The 16586-nt window shown below is 43.5% G+C and overlaps 1 protein-coding gene across 2 annotated transcripts in view; it reads left to right on the top strand.

Moving 5' to 3' along the window:
- Positions 1 to 1242: 1242 nt before the first annotated feature.
- Positions 1243 to 16586, top strand: part of LOC134359279 (histidine ammonia-lyase-like) — a 58703-nt gene continuing 43359 nt past the window's right edge. For both annotated transcript variants that reach the window (XM_063072246.1, XM_063072244.1), the window contains exons 1-7: positions 1243 to 1544; positions 1688 to 1742; positions 11305 to 11326; positions 11414 to 11488; positions 11573 to 11645; positions 11750 to 11816; positions 12428 to 12465. In XM_063072246.1, the coding sequence (XP_062928316.1) occupies positions 1298 to 1544; positions 1688 to 1742; positions 11305 to 11326; positions 11414 to 11488; positions 11573 to 11645; positions 11750 to 11816; positions 12428 to 12465 (577 nt within the window). In that variant the 5' untranslated portion in view covers positions 1243 to 1297. The remainder of the gene's footprint in view (positions 1545 to 1687; positions 1743 to 11304; positions 11327 to 11413; positions 11489 to 11572; positions 11646 to 11749; positions 11817 to 12427; positions 12466 to 16586) is intronic.

The following is a 16586-nucleotide window of genomic DNA, read 5'->3' as shown; positions in this document are numbered from 1 at the left end:
AAATTGCTTCCAGAAATTCCAGCCATTGCTACTCTGCTGTCATCCCTGCCAGTTTTCCTTTCCAATCAGTTCTGACCAACTTTACTTTGTAATTCCCTTTACTCCACTGTATAACTGATACATCTGACTTTAGCTTCTCAAATTTCAGAGTGAATTTGTTCATATTAAGATCACTTGCCCCAAAGGGTTCTTTTACCTTAAGCTCTCTGATCAATTCTGGTTTATTGCACAACACCCAATCCAGAATAGCTGATCCTCCAGTGGGCTCAGCCACGAGCTGCTCTAAAAAGCCATCTCATAGGCCCTCTAGAAATTCCCCCTCCTGTAATCCAGCACCAATCTGATTTTCCCAATCTACCTGCATATTGAAATCCCCCATGACTATTGTAACATTGCCCTTTTGGCATGCAGTTTCTATCTCCTGTTGTAATTTGTAGGCAGCATCCTTAGTACTGTTTGGAGGTCTGTATACAACTCCCATCAGGGTGTCTGCTGTCACAGGAGAAATCTGGGCAGCCTACCTCTTTTTCTGTCTCACACACACATTCTCTCTCACTTGCCTGAGTACAAGTGACAGGTGATGGACAAGATATGCGAGGCTGATTTCTAGAGTGTTTTGTCATAGAATTGGAGAGACAGAGCATAGAAATGGTCTGCACCAACACATTGAGATTAATCCCATACTAATCCCATGTTTTAAATCCTCCCCACATGTTCAACAATTGTCCTCCCATTCTAGCACTCACCAATAACCTTGTGGTCATTTGACTTTCAGCTGAAACATTTATGGGATGTGGGAGGAATTGGAGGGGTGGGGGAGGGGGTTCCCACATGTTCACATAGAGAACGTGCAAACTTCACGCACACACACACAGTACCAGAGGTCAACATCGAACCCAGGTCTTTGGAGCTGTGAGACAGAACTTTTCCTCTGTGCCACTGTGCAGTTCTTGCTGACTTGCACAACCCAGCAACAGAGAATAGTCCAAGTAACCTCCAACTGGACACAACCGTGCCTACTTTGCTCTAGCATGTCAACACACCCGAATTAATTATACACCCAAAATCAAGGAAATCTGGTATAATATTTAATTTAGTTAAAACAAACTGGTTTCAATGTAATGATTGTTAGCAGGTCAAGTGAGAGTCTTGATGAGTATTAATGAATTTTGCAATAAGCACTGCTAATTTTTAACAGACAATAACTATAAATTGGCTACATTTCTTGCACTTCTTGTTAGTAGGAGGAGTGTGTTCGGAGGTACTCCATGTTGGTTCTGACTGTTGACTATTAATAATGCTTTGTTTCACTGTGCATGTGAAGGATGAATGGCTGACGGTTCCCTGTAAAGATCCTTCTTATAATATCCAATGGCTGGGACAGGAAGCTCTGAGACGCTACATGAAAGCTAAGGCAGATGGTGGTGGCCTGGGGTGCACTGAAGATATCAAGTTCTTAGTGAAACGCTGTCAAGGGCAGAGTCTGTTGGATCCTAATGATGCAATTAAAGATGTCCTGCAAGATAAAGATTTTATCCAGATTGGTAAGTCAATGCAGAGACAACTGCCAGGTCAGGAAAATAATTACTTTTAATACTTGTCTCCTTTCTCAGAATGGGAATCCCAATTCTGAGTCATTAGTTGTTTTCTCCTAATTTTACCAAGCCTTTTGGTTTCTTCATTCTAGTTATCCAAGGGCAAGAAGTTGAATTTGATCCATTGAGCGTCCACTTGGCTCCCCTGTATCCTTCGTATTTGTCTTCTCTGGATGGTTAACAATTATGTACAATTTGGTCTCATTCTCTCTTATTTTCAAAGGTCGCCTTTTTGGTTGATATGTGCAAAATTCTGCTGCGGTAAATCTGTTTTAAGAAGCCAGCGAGCTCAGCCATTGTGTAAATGATAAGATTACAAGGCGATCAGGAGAAAACATTGTAGTTCCTGTGCAGAAAACCTAGTAATTCACGCCACTTTCACATCTCATTGTTTCTTAAAATAATCTGGAGTATAATCTCCACCTTTCTGCTTCCAAATCCATGGGCTTTCAGGATTTAGACCCAGTGATTACAATATACTCTATGTCCAAGTAAGAGTGAATGAAAGCAACATCAGGCTCCTACCAGCCTTCTTATTGTTTAGCTTGAGCGAATGATAGCTCCTCATGTGGATGGGATATGCACTCTACCAACAAGGAGGTGGTGGCAGGCTTTGGGAGGTTGGTGGTGATTTGCAGTAGGTCCAGGGCGGTCACAACACCAGAGGAAGCTCACCCTTTGGTCTGATGGGAACATAAGGAATCGAGGGTGTGGGAATGGAAGAAGCATCCTTTGCTCAAGATGCTTGGCCTCATCTTGTTTTAGGTTCGAGTGACCAAACTCAGATTTGTGCCATCAGAAGGCTACAGGGAGGTGGATGGAGTGGGCAAAGCTGTGCCTCAGGCAAGGAGTGGCTGAGAAAGCTGGGAGCAATGGTTAACAAAGTAACAGTTGTAACATTGGTAAGGGCAGAAACACAAGTGGGAGGTGAGGTTGCGTGGAATAATTTTTGAAAGAAACTGGTGGGGTGAGAGCAGGGTTAGAGATATGGCAGTCATCCTCAAGGAGGTGGTGGATTTTGGAGCAAATTGCAGTGACAGCAGGTTTGAAAGGGAACAGACCAGTATCCTTGCATCTGTTTCATCTGTCACTTACCATGGATCAAGTTAGAACCCTTCCCCATCTCCCCACTTCCCTCTTTATGTGGTGTAAGTGACTTGTTTTATGTGAAGCCCTCCCTTTAGTACCAAACCTTTTCATACTGAAAGTGTCCCTGGTTACTTGCAGTCCTTTCTTCAATGTTTATCTGCCTTGTCACTCATTCCTTTGCCTGAGGTTTTGCTGGGGAAAATCTCCTTTACTGAACCACATATGGATCATATTCTACATGGCATTCTGTGACCAGTGGTGTTCCGCAGGGATCTATTCTGGGATTGCTCCTCTTTGTGATTTTCATAAATGACCTGGATGAAGAAGTAGAAGGATGGGTTAGTACGTTTGCTGATGACACAAAGGTTGGGGTGTTCTGGATGGTCTGGAAGTTGCCAGAGGTTACAGCGGGAAATTGATAGGATGCAGAACTGGGCTGAGAAGTGGCAGATAGACTTCAACCCAGGTAAGTGTGAAGTGGTTCATTTTGGTAGGTCAAATTTGAAGAAAGAATATAATATTAATGATAAGACTCTTGGCAGTGTGGAGGATCTGAGAGATCTTGGGGTCCGTGTCCATAGGTCAATCAAAGCTGCTGGACAGGTTGACAGCATTGTTAATAAGGTGTATGGTGTGTTGGCATTCATCAACTGTGGGATTGAGTTCAAGAACCATGAGGTAATGTTACAACTATATAGGACCCTGGTCAGACCCCACTTGGAGTAGTGTGTTCATTTCTGGTCACCTCACTACAGGAAGGATGCGGATACTATAGAGAGAGTGCAGAGGAGATTTACAAGGATGTTGCTTGGATTGGAGGGTGTACCTTATGAGAATAGGTTGAGTGAACTCGGCCTTTTCTTCTTGGAGTGACAGAGAATGAGAGCTGACCTGATTGAGATGTATAAGATGATAAGAGGCATTGATTATGTGGATAGTCAGAGGCTTTTTCCCCAGGGCTGAAATGGCTAACACAAGAGGGCACAGTTTTAAGGTGCTTGGAAGTAGGTACAAGAGGGATGGCACAGGCACAGAGTGGTGAGTGCGTGGAATGGGCTGCCGGCGGCAGTAGTGGAAGCAGATACAATAGGGTCTTTTAAGAGACTCCTAGATGGGTACATGGAGCTTAGAAACATAGAGCGTTATGCGCTAGGGAAAGTCTAGACATTCTCTAGAGTAGGTAACATGGTCGGCACAACATTGTGGACCGAAGGGCCTGTAATGTGCTGTAGATTTCTATGTTCTATGAACCAGAGAGCACCATTCTTTGACTCTGGATCTCTGGGGTGGATTGGTGGCATAGAGGTTAGTGTAACGCTATTACAGCACCAGTGACTGTGTTGAATGGCCCTGCTGTCTGTAAGCAGTTTAAGCATTCTCCATGTCAGCACATGGGTTTCCTCTGGTTTTCTCCCACATTCTAAAACCATATGGGTCACATGGGTATAATTGGGTGGTTTGGGCTCGTTGGGCCAGAACGATTTGTTACTGCGCTGTATCTCTAAATAAAAATTAATAAGATTTCAAAGTAAGTGAGTGAATGTCCATAACAGATATGAATGGAATTAGACCCATCGTGTCTGCTTATCCACTCAATCATGGCTGAGTTTTTCAACCCCATTCTTCTGCCTTCTCCCTGTAAACTTTAACCTCTTACCAATCAAGAACCTGTCAATCTCTGCCTTAAATAAAAGTAACGATGTAGCATGCTTTGTCTTCTATGGCAATGAATTCCACAGATTCACTGTCCTCTGGCTGAAGAAGTTCTTATAATCTTTCACCTCTCACCCTACACCTGTGTCTTCTAGTTTTGACTCCTTAACCTTGGAGAAAAAGATGGTGCATTCATTCTATTAATGTCTCTTATGATTTTATACATGTTGATCTTTGAGTTGACACAAAGAGGCCATTTGGGCCACAATACCTGCCCAAGTCTTAGAGAATCACATCCCTCTAAATAATTCCTTTTCAGTATTTATCCAACACTCAATGTGAAATTTATTGCTAAATCTAGAGTCATGTGAACAAGCGTGATGCTTCTCTCCTTTTCCCTCAGAGTCATGGAGTTCTGCATCACAGAAATGCCCAACTCACCAAGATGTCTGTTTAAACTAGCTGCATTTGACTGGATTTGGCCCATTTCTCTCTACGTCTTCCAAACCATGCATCTGTCAGCTTCCTCTAGCAGCTTACTCCACTTAGTTGCCACCATCTGTGTCAAAACTTACCACTCACAACCATTTAGATGTTTCCCCTCTCTCATTAAATCTCTGTCCTCCAGTTTTAGACTCCCTTACCTTGGGAAAAACTGTGACCACCTACCTTACCTACTTAATGCCTCTCATTAATTTATCATCCTCAGCCTCCTACCCTCCAGGGAGAAGGATTCTAACTATCTATCCTATCTATGCCTCTCATAATTTCGAGAATTTCCATAAGGTCACTCCTTGGCTTCCTAAAATTCCAGTGAGAATAAACCCAGCTTATCCAGTTTCTCCTAAGGACTCCAGTTCTCCAGTAACAGCAACATTGCTGGGAATATTTCTGCATCCTTTCCACTTTAATCACATCATTCCTACAGCTGGCTGACCAAATCTGCACACAATGTCTCAGTGTCCTGAACAGCTGTAACATGACATCCCAGTTTCTGTACCCAATGCCCATCCAATGAAGAAAGGTACTTTCTTAACCATCTTGTTGACCTGTGCACCGCTCCCTTGGTTATTGCAGGCAGGCATCCCAGATCACCAGTGCAAAAACACCATTCTCTTCATCTTCCCTCTGATTAGAAACATAGAAAACCTACAGCACAATACAGGCCTTTTGGCCCACAATGTTGTACCGAACATGTACCTACCTTAGAAATTACCTAAGGTTACCCATAGCTCTCTATTTCTCTAAGCTCTATGTACCTATCCAGGAGACTCTCAAAAGACCGTATTGTATCTGCTTCCACGACCATCGCCAGCAGACCATTCCACTCACTCACAACTCCCTGCGTAAAAAATTAGTCCTGACATCTCTGTACCTACTTCCAAACACTTAAAACTGTGCCCTCTTGTGTTAACCATTTCAGCCCTGGGGAAAAAGCCACTGACTATCCACACGATCAATGCCTCTCATCATCCTATACATCTCAATCAGGTCACCTTTCATTCTCTGTCACTCCAAGAAGAAAAGGCCGAGTTCACTCAACCTATTCTCGTAAGGCATGCTCCCCAATCCAGGCAACATCCTTGTAAATCTCCTCTGCAACTTTTCTATAGTTTCCACAGCCTTTCTGTAGTGAGGTGACCAGAACTGAGCACGTTACTCTGAGTGGGGTCTGACCAGGATCCTATACAGCTGTAACATTACATCTTGGCTCTTAAACTCAATCCCATGGTTGATGAAGGCCAATGCACCATATGCCTTCTTAACCACAGAGTCAACCTACGTAGCAGATTTGTGTGTCCAATGGACTCGGACCCCAAGATCCCTCTGATCCTCCACACTGCCAAGAGTCTTACCATTAATATTATATTCTACCATCATATTTGACCTACCAAAATGAACCACCTCACACTTATCTTGGTTGAACTCCATCTGTCACTTCTCAGCCCAGTTTTACATCCTATCAATGTCTTGCTGTAACCTCTGACAGCGCTCCACACTATCCACAACACCCCCAACCTTTGTGTCATCCTTCCATTACTCATCCAGGTCATTTATAAAAATCACTAAGAGTAAGGGTCCCAGAACAGATCCCTGAGGCACAGCACTGGTGACGGACCTCCATGCAGAATATGACCCGTCTACAACCACTCTTTGCCTTCTGTGGGCAAGCCAGTTCTGGATCCACAAAGCAAGGTCACCTTGGATCCCATGCCTCCTTACCTTCTCAATAAGCCTTGCATGGAGTACCTTATCAAATGCCTTGCCGAAGTCCAAGTACATTACATCTACTACTCTACCTTTATCAGTGTGTTTGTCAAATCCTCAAAAAATTCAATCAGGCTCGTAAGGAATGACCTGCCTTTGACAAAGCCATGCTGACTATTCCTAATCATATTATGCCTCTCCAAATGTTCATAAATCCTGCCTCACAGGATCTTCTCCATCAGCTTACCAACCACTGAAGTAAGACTCACGGTCTATAATTTCTTGCGCTATCTTAATCCCTTTTTTGAAAAGGGAATATCATCTGCAACCCTCCAATCCTCCGGAACCTCTCTCATCCCTATTGATGATGCAAAGATCATTGCCAGATGCTCAGCAATCTCCTCCCTCATCTCGCACAGTAGCCTGGGGTACATCCCGTCTAGTCCCGGTGACTTATCCATCGCGATGCTTTCCAAAATCTCCAGCACATCCTCTTTCTCAAAATCTATATGCTTTTCAATCTGCTATAAGTCATCCCTACAATCGCCAAAATCCTTTTCCATAGTGAGTACTGAAGCAGAGGTACTTAATGAAGGTATTCATTAAGTACCCCTGCTATCTCCTCTGGTGCCATACGCACTTTTCCACTGTCACACTTGATTGGTCCTATTCTCTCACATCTTATCCTCTTGCTCTTCACATACTTGTGGAATGCCTTGGGGTTTTCCTTAATCCTGCTGGCCAAGGCTTTCTCATGGTCTCTCCTGGCTCTCCTAATTTCATTCTTAAGCTCCTTCCTGCTAGCCTTATAATCTTCTAGATCTCTATCACTACCTAGTTTTTTGAACCTTTCGCTGACTGGGAGACAGTTTCGCTGGACACCTATGCTCTGTCCGCCAGAGAAAGCAGGGTCTCCCAGTGGCCACACATTTTAATTCCACGTCCCATTCACATTCTGATATGTCTATCCACGGCCTCCTCTACTGTCAAGGTGAAGCCACACTCAGGTTGGAGGAACAACACCTTATATTCCGTCTGGGTAGCCTCCAACCTGATGGCATGAACATTGACTTCTCTAACTTCCATTAATGCCCCTCCTCCCCTTCTTACCCCATCCTTTATTTATCTATTTATTTATTTATTTATTTATTATTCATTCATTCATTCCCTTTTTTCTTTCTCTCTCTCTCTCTGTTCCTCTCACAATAACTTCTTGCTTTCTCTCCATCTTCCTCTGGTGCTCCCCTCCCCCTTTCTTTCTCCCTAGGCCTCCAGTCCCATGATCCTCTCCCTTCTCCAACCTTGTATCCCTTTTGCCAATCAACTTTCCAGCTCTTAGTTGCATCCCTTCTCCCTCCTGTCTTCTCCTATCATTTTGGATCTCCCCCTCCCCCTCCCACTTTCAAATCTCTTACTAGCTCTTCTTTCAGTTAGTCCTGACAAAGGGTCTTGGCCTGAAATGTCGACTGTACTTCTTTGTATAGATGCTGCCTGGCCTGCTGCGTTCCACCAGCACTTTGTGTGTGTTGCTTGAATTTTCAACATCTGCAGATTTCCTCATGTTTGCATTTTTGAACTTTTTGTAAGCTTTTCTTTTCTTCTTGACTAGATTTTCAACAGCCTTTGTACCCCACGGTTCCTGTACCCTACCATTCTTTTCCTGTCTCATTGGAATGTATCTGTGCAGAACACCATGCAAATATTTCCTGAACATTTGCCACATTTCAACCATACACTTCCCTGAGAACGTCTGTTCCCAATTTATGCTTCCAAGTTCCTGCCTGATAGCTTCAAATTTTCCTTTACTCGAATTAAACGCTTTCCTAACTTGTCTGTTCCTATCCCTCTCCAATGCTATGGTAAAGGAGACAGAGTTGTGATCACTATCTCCAAAATGTTCTCCCACCGAGAGAACTGGCACCTGACCAGGTTCATTTCCCAATACCAGATCAAGTACAACCTCTCCTCTTCTAGGCTTATCTACATATTGTGTCAAGAAACCTTCCTGAACACATAGAAACATAGAAAATAGGTGCAGGAGTAGGCCATTCGGCCCTTCAAGCCTGCACCGCCATTTATTATGATCATGGCTGATCATCCAACTCATCCAACACACCTAACAAACTCCACCCCATCTAAACCTCCTTGCTCTAGGGAGATGTCAATCAATATTTGGGAAGTTAAAATCTCCCACCACGACAACCCTGTCATTATTACATCTTTTCAGAATCTGTCTCCCTGTCTGCTCCTTGATGTCCCTGTTACTATTGGGTGGTCTATAGAAAACACCCAGTAGAGTTATTGACCCCTTCTTGTTTCTAAGTTCCACCCACAGAGACTCGGTAGACAATCCCTCCATGACATCCTCCTTTTCTGCAGCCGTGACACCATCTCTGATCAATAACGCCACGCCCCCACCTCTTTTGCCTCCCTCCCTGTCCTTTCTGAAACAGCTAAAGCCTGGCACTCGAAGTAACCATTCCTGCCCCTGAGCCATCCAAGTCTCTGTAATGGCCACCACATCATAGCTCCAAGTACTGATCCACACTCTAAGCTCATCCGCTTTGTTCATAATACTCCTTGCATTAAAATAGACACATCTCAAACCATTGGTCTGAGTGCGTCCCTTCTCTGTCACCTGCCTATCCTGCCTCACACACTGTCTACAAGCTTTCTCCATTAGTGAGCTAACTGCCCGTTCCTCCATCTCTTCAGTTCGGTTCCCCGCCCCCCCCCAGCAATTCTAGATTAAACTCTGCCCAATAGCCTTAGCAAAACTCCCTGCCAGGTTATTGGCCCCCCCTCAGATTCAAGTGCAACCCATTTTTTTTTTGTACAGGTCACACCAGCCCCAAAAGAGGTCCCAATGATCCAGAAATCTGAATCCCTTCCCCCTGCTCCAATCCCTCAGCCACGCATTTATCCTCCACCTCATTCTATTCCTATACTCACAGTCGCATGGCACAGGCAGTAATCCCAAGATTACTACCTCTGAGGTCCTGCTTTTCAACTTCCTTCCTAACTCCCTGCAGTCTGTTTTCAGGACCTCCTCCCTTTTCCTACCTATGTTGTTGGTACCAATATGTACCACAACCTCTGGCTGTTCTCCTTTCCACCTCAGGATATCTGAAACATCCCGGACCCTGGCACCTGCAAGGCAAACTAACAACCCTGTTTCTTTCCTGCATCAACAGAATCGTCGTCTGACCCCCTAATTATAGAGCCCCCTATTACTGCTGTCTTTTTTCTTTCTCTACCCTTCTGAGCCACAGGGCTAGACTCTGTTGCTTCCCCCAGGTAGGCCATCTCCCCCAACAGTACTCAAACAGGAGTACTTATTGTTAAGGGGGACAGCCACTGGGGTACTCTCTGTCATCTGACTCATGCCCTTCCCTCTCCTGACTGTTACCCATTTCTCTGTCTCCTGTGGTCCCGGGGTGACTACTTGCCTATAGCTCCTCTCCATCACCTCCTCACTCTCCCTGAGGAGATGAAGGTCAATGAGCTGCATCTCTAGTTCCCTAAACCAGTCCCTAAGGAGCTGCAGCTTGACGCACCTGGCACAGATGTGGCTGTCCGGGAGGCTGGAAGTCTCCCGGACATCCCACATCTGACACCCAGTACAGAACACCGGCCTCATAGGCATACTTCCTGTTTCTATTCTTTACAGGTAACCTATCTGGCCTCGACCCGTTATAGCAGAAGTCCCGTCGAACCAAAGCCCTCCTACTCTGTTTCCATCTACCCTGGTGCCCGCTCTAAAAAACTGTGTCCTTTTAAACTCTTCCCGCTGGTCTGACTCGCTGATATCCTAGTGCTTGTGCAGTCGTGCCTCGATCAAACCACTGAAGAAAAGACTTTCTCCTTATAAACTCTTCCTGCCAGTCTAACTCAGCGGCATCTTTGCGGTGGTGTCGTCGTGCCTCAAAGATAATTAAATAAAAATAAGATCCATTGCAGTGCAAGGTGATCAGCATGGCTACAGTGTCGTGCCGTTTGTTTCCAGAAGTGAATGATTGAAGGGAGGTACAGAATCTGCTCTTGAACCTGGAACTATGGGATTTCAGGCTTCTATACCCTCCTGCCCAGTGGTAGCTGTGAGAAGACAGCATGGCCTGGGGTAGGGAGAGACGTGCCTGTGATTTGTTGGGCTGAGGCCTCCACCCACTGCAGCTTCTTGCATTCTTGTGCTTTTGGATTGCCGTACCAGACCATGATACCAGAAGTCAGTGGTAAAATATTTTCTTGTTTTCTTTTCCAAAACCCTTTGTAATTTTCAACCCTGTTAAATCTGCATTTGGGTTTCTCTGATCTGAGATCAGTGCCACGGTGCACTGCTTTACTGCATCTGTACTGGGGAATCTCATATGCACTCTCCCCATAACTTCAAATAACTTCCTAAGATGTATGTGCAGAACCGGACATAATAGCCCATGTGGGGTATTTTCAGTGAATTATAAGCTCCTTGCTTTTATACTCATCTATGCTTCATTGTCACCTTCAAGTTAAATGAAAGCTTACACTTTTAGCTGTGTCCCCAAGATTAGGTCTTCACTGCCTAACAGTCACCTTGGAAGCTCTAGCAGCTGGCTCTTGGCTCGTTTCTCCTGGCAGCCATTTTGTAACCCCTCCTAAATGAGATAACAGTGTTTGCCGAGTTTTGTCCTGTTTCACAAAGTGTGTTTTTCAACCTCACAGCTGACAAACTGTACTGTTAACTGTTATTTTGATCTTACAAGTTCTTAATAAGCAAATGCAGAATGCTTCAATATTCTCAGCAGGTGAGTGTAGCCCAGTTAATAAGAGGAATAAGGGGACTTGCAGTGATCTACAGTTCGTTTCTGAATGTGTTTTTTCTCCCTATTCAGTACATTTACGTGGATGGAAATAGCTTATCAACACAACAACTTGTTCAACTCAGCAAGGGGACTTATAAAATCAAGGTGAGATGTTGGATGTCACTTCAGGTGATAGATGTGCAATGTCATACAGCCATGTGTCATTAAATCAGTGGATTTTCCTTGTAGCTTACCACTGAGAGTGAAAGAAGGGTCAACAAATCAAGAGAGCTGGTAGAAAGAATCATCACTGAAGGGCAAGGTCACCTTGTTTTAAATTCATTTAAGTTAATATTCAGCAATTAACTTTATGAGCCAAGTTTCAGCCCCACAAATAACACCTTGTGCAAATATATTTTTTTCTAGTTGTGTACGGAATAAACACAGGCTTCGGGAAGTTTGCCAGGACTGTTATTGCCCCAGATAAACTTGTGTGAGTATGTTCTGAAATAACACTGCTCGGTTTGGTGCAGCACCCTTTCACAATACATGAAAACGACGGTGAACTGTCGGGCAGCAGAAATGGCTGCAGTCTACTGTCACGGAAGGGCTTGTATGTGTCCAGGATAAAGAAGCAGCAAGAAAAATCACTGCGGGCACTACCTACCCTGCAAACTGCCTTTTGCAAAAGCTCCCTTCAGGAAAGCTCTGTAGGGTTATTAAAACAAAAATTTTACACCAACTTAGAAGTTTCTTCGCCCAGGCAATTAATCTGATCAACCATTCTTGTTAGCTGCCTCCGCACCCCTTCCATTTACTACCTCTGCCACTGCACTGTCAGCACTTTAAACCACTTGTTATAATGCTGTCTACATTGTAAACATGCTGGTATTTACATATTTATACACATTATATTCCAAATCCTACTTCATCCTCAAACTTTAGAATTGTTGAAAGTTGTTGTTTTCTGTTGCATGTTGTGCCCTGACCAACAGCACAGCGAATTCCCAATACATGGAAATGGATATGGAAAATAAAGCTGATCTTTGGCACTATGTGATGTGACTTCCTGTTGCATTCTTTCTCACTCTGCTGTTTTCACAGGGAACTGCAGGAGAATGTTATACGCTCCGCCGCGGTCGGTACGTGAAAGACCCCCTTTTACTAGTTTAATTGTCAAGCATGTTGTCAAGTGCGGATGTTTCTGTGAGAACCATTTTTGCCTTCTCCTTATTGGTTGTACACATGGCTGATAAAGGAGCAGGAACAGACCAAACGACAGCAAACCCTCCTCTACTCTGAAATTTGATAGATCATGGCTAATCGTGCTTCAGCTTTCCTGCCTATCCCTCTATCGTTACTTACCCTGAAAACTCAGCAATCTATTGATCCATACTTAAATTCTACTGAAAATCCACAGCCCATTGAAGTATAAGTTTTCATGGATGTAAATTTCTCACCTTGGTCCTGAATGGCAAATTTCTCATCCTGAATCTTTGCTGCCTATCAGAGGAAAAAGTTTATCACTATTGACCCTCTCAGTTCTCCTCAGAACATTGCATGACTCCATTTTGTAGTATTACTTAATGTCTCCACATAGGATAATGTCTGAAGCGGGAATCCATCCAGTGCACTGACTCCAAAGCAGGTGTCCTACCTTTAGGCACAAAGAGCAAACCAGCACATATTGCTGCAAATAAATGTTTCACCAGAGCCCTGAATAATCTCAGCAAGTCTTCCTTACCTTTGTACTCCAACATCCTTTACAATAAAGGTGTTCATGTATTGTTCTCTGCTCTGCGATATTCTGCAGTGAAGACCTCATTTATTTGTTAGTTTGGTTTAGTATTAGATTCAGATTCATTTATTTATCACACATATATCAAATCTACAGTGAAAGGTGCCTTGCATTAACAACCAACACGACCTTAGGATGTGCTGAGGCAGTCCACAAGTGTCACTTTTTTGTTGTATGTACCGAGATACGGTGAAAAGATTTTGTTTGTGTGCCACCCAGTCGGATTATTGCACACAGCAGTACACTGAGGAAGTACCTGATGCAGAATACAGTGTTGCTTTTACAGGGAAACTGTGGAGCGGGGAGATAAATAAGAAGCAAAAGCCTTGTTGTGATGGACTGCAAGATCAAAAGTTCATCGGCTAACGGACAGGAGGCCTGTTTGAGAATCTGATAGCAGGGGGATTGAACCTGTTCTTGAATCAGGTGCTACAGACTCACAAGATCTTGCATCTTCTGCTCGACAGGAGGGGCAGGGAGAGGGAAAATGACCATGGGGGGAGGAATCCTTGCTATAGACAATAGAAGATAGAACAGGCCCTACAACCCATGACGTTGTGCCAAACTAAGTAATCACATGCCCAACTAAATGAATTCCTTCTACCACACGACGCTTATTATTGTCACATGTAATGGGATACAGTGCAAACCAGTCTTGCACACTATTTATACCCATCAAATCATTACACAGTGCATTGAGGTAAGAGACTAACAGAATGCGGAATAAAGTGCAACAGCTACTGACAAAATGCAGTGATCATAACGAGCTAGATTGTGAGGTCAGGAATCTAGTCTTCCATTCCCTGTACAGTCAGTGCCTATCTAAGAGCCTCTTAAATGCCTCGATCATATCTGCCTCCACCACATTCCAGTACATTTCATGCACCCACAACTCTTCTATGTAATAAGAACTTGCCCTGCTGATCTCCTTTAAACATAGTCCCTCTCACTCTAAATGCCCTCTGGTGTTAGACACTGTTTTTTTATTTACAGATACAGCAGGGCAGCAGGCCCCTCCAGCCCACTGAGTCCGTGCCACCCAGTTAACCTACTAACCCGTACGTCCTCGGAATGTGGGATTGCCTGGAGGAAGCCACACTGTCACAGGGAGAACATACGGCCAGCTGCCGGAATTAAACCCAGGGCTGCTGGCACTGTGACAGTTTTACGCTAACCACTACACTACGGAGCCGTCCCATGTGTTGGCTGCTTTCCCAAGGCGGCAAGAAGTGTAGACAGAGTCAATGGAGAGGAAGAGGGTTTGTGTTAGGGACTGAGTTGTGTTTACAACTTTCTGCAGTTTCTTGCAGTCTCAGGAAGAGCAGCTGCGATACCAAGCTGTGATGTATCTGGATAGGGGACTTTCTATGATTTAAGAACATGCTCATTCCCAGTTTTAATTTCTCCATTAGAGCCACTATTATTTTTGGTCCTTTTTTCTGTTTTTTTCACAGTTGGAGAAGCCCAGACAATTCCTTTACAATTTCTCTGCTGCTGATTAATTCCCAGTCTGTTTTCACTCCTTTTCGCTATTCACTGCTGCTTCCCAAACAAAAGCTGCCCAAGCTGTTAACACCGAGGGTAAAAGCCAAAGAATGATCTCAGTCCATTCTCAGGAAACAAAGCAAGTTTGTAGATGGCGAAGGTCCAGGATCCACCCAGATTTCCTTTTGTCATCTGCCCCAGACTGCAAGAAATTGCAGCGCAGCATGGCAGAGTAGTAGTGAGTGTAATAGTATTACAGCACTAGCGACCCAGGTACAATTCTGCCGTTGTCTGTCAGAAGTTTGTAACCACGTGGGTTTCTTCTGGGTTCTCCAGTTTTCTCCCACAGTCCAAAAAGAAGTACGGTTAGGTTGGAAAGTTGTGGGCAAGCTGTGTTGGTGCACTTGCACAAACGACACATTTCACTGTATGTTTCAATGTAGATGTGATGAATGAATCTGTGCATGACAGTGACAGTCAGCATCCAACCCTTACCCTTGTATCTCAATGAGAACATTCAAAGCTTATCTGTGAAAAGTATATTTAATAAGTGAATCATTAAATATTAAAATATATTTCATCAAACAAATCTCCTAGATGGAAAATACCCTTAGAAATCCAGAGTTTAAATCCAGAATCCATTATGCCAGGCTGAAAATCTGGACGGCCGGTTATTGGAGCGAAGGGTGATATTTTCGCTGCGTTGCCCTCAATTTGTCGCACCGCCCTTCAAGCCCTGATTGTGTTAATTGTTATTGGATTGCAACAATATTCCTTAACTAGTTTCATCTTATTGAGGAAAAGCAAATTAATAAGAGGGCATTTTGTTTGTGAAGCTTCAATGTCCAGCCAGATTGAGGAGGGATCCCTGCAAACCCAGTCAACCACATAAGATAAAAAGGAACTTAATTGATATTTTTTGATGTCTGGAAAATCCAGACTCCCTAGACTACTGGGAAGCTGCAACTTAAGACATTTTAATACAGGGTCTTTTTTTGTTCCAGATGAAAGAAACAAACCAGCCATTTATTTTTTAAAGTATTTGTTAGGTAAAAATGACTGGAATCATTTGTATTGGGTCGAGCAAACAAGGAAGAATGTTCATTTTGAGCAAGGACATTCAGCCAAGCCAAGAAATGGGAAGAGTGCTTCATCGCTCAAGATCCTTGATGTCTTTTAGTCAAATAGTACAGAAATTTAACATACCCGACAAGGATCTTTTTCGTTTCTTTCAGATAAGAGATTATATACAGAAAAAAACATCATTGTTAACTGATTTCTATAGTTCTGAAATAGAAAAGAGGGTGTTTCGTTCTAAAGGTGAAGTCTCTATTAGTACTTTTTACAGCATCCTGAGGGAATGTTCTTGTGGAGAGGCTGAGCAACTGGGAAGGGTCTGGGAGGAAGAGCTGGGAGTAGGAATTACAGCTGAAACACAGGAAGACATCTGTGATAATGCAAAGAAGATTTCAGTTTGTAATAGAACTAAAGCATTGAAACTCAAAATTCTGCATAGAGCCCATCTGACTCCAGACCATCTATCGAAATTTAAGACGGGGGTTTCTCCAATGTGTTCTAAATGTTAAGTAAATACTGGAACTTTCACCCACTGTTTTTGGATTTGTCCCAAACTTCAGGCATACTGGAGTGATTTTTTTGGGTGAAATAGAAAAGATTCTGAAGGTGGAGCTTGAACTGGACCCAGTGTCGTTTCTCTTAGGCCTACCCAGCAGTCGTATTATTAATGCACATCAGAAAAAACTTTTTAACATCCTGACTTTTTGTGCGAGGAAGAACATTTTACTTTGTTGGATATCTGATAAGGTCCCTGGACATTTTGGTTGGCGTAAATTAGTCATGGAATACATTCCTTTGGAATTTTTGACATGTATGGTACACTCAAATACAAATAGTTTTCATAAAACATGGCAACCTTTTCTACAGTATATCGATGTAAACCTGTCTGCTATCGATAGTATA

The sequence above is a fragment of the Mobula hypostoma genome, chromosome 20, assembly GCF_963921235.1.
Source record: "Mobula hypostoma chromosome 20, sMobHyp1.1, whole genome shotgun sequence".
NCBI classification, from domain to species: domain Eukaryota; kingdom Metazoa; phylum Chordata; class Chondrichthyes; order Myliobatiformes; family Myliobatidae; genus Mobula; species Mobula hypostoma.
Note: the sequence above shows the minus strand (reverse complement) of the source record. Positions and strands in the feature narration are given on the sequence as shown.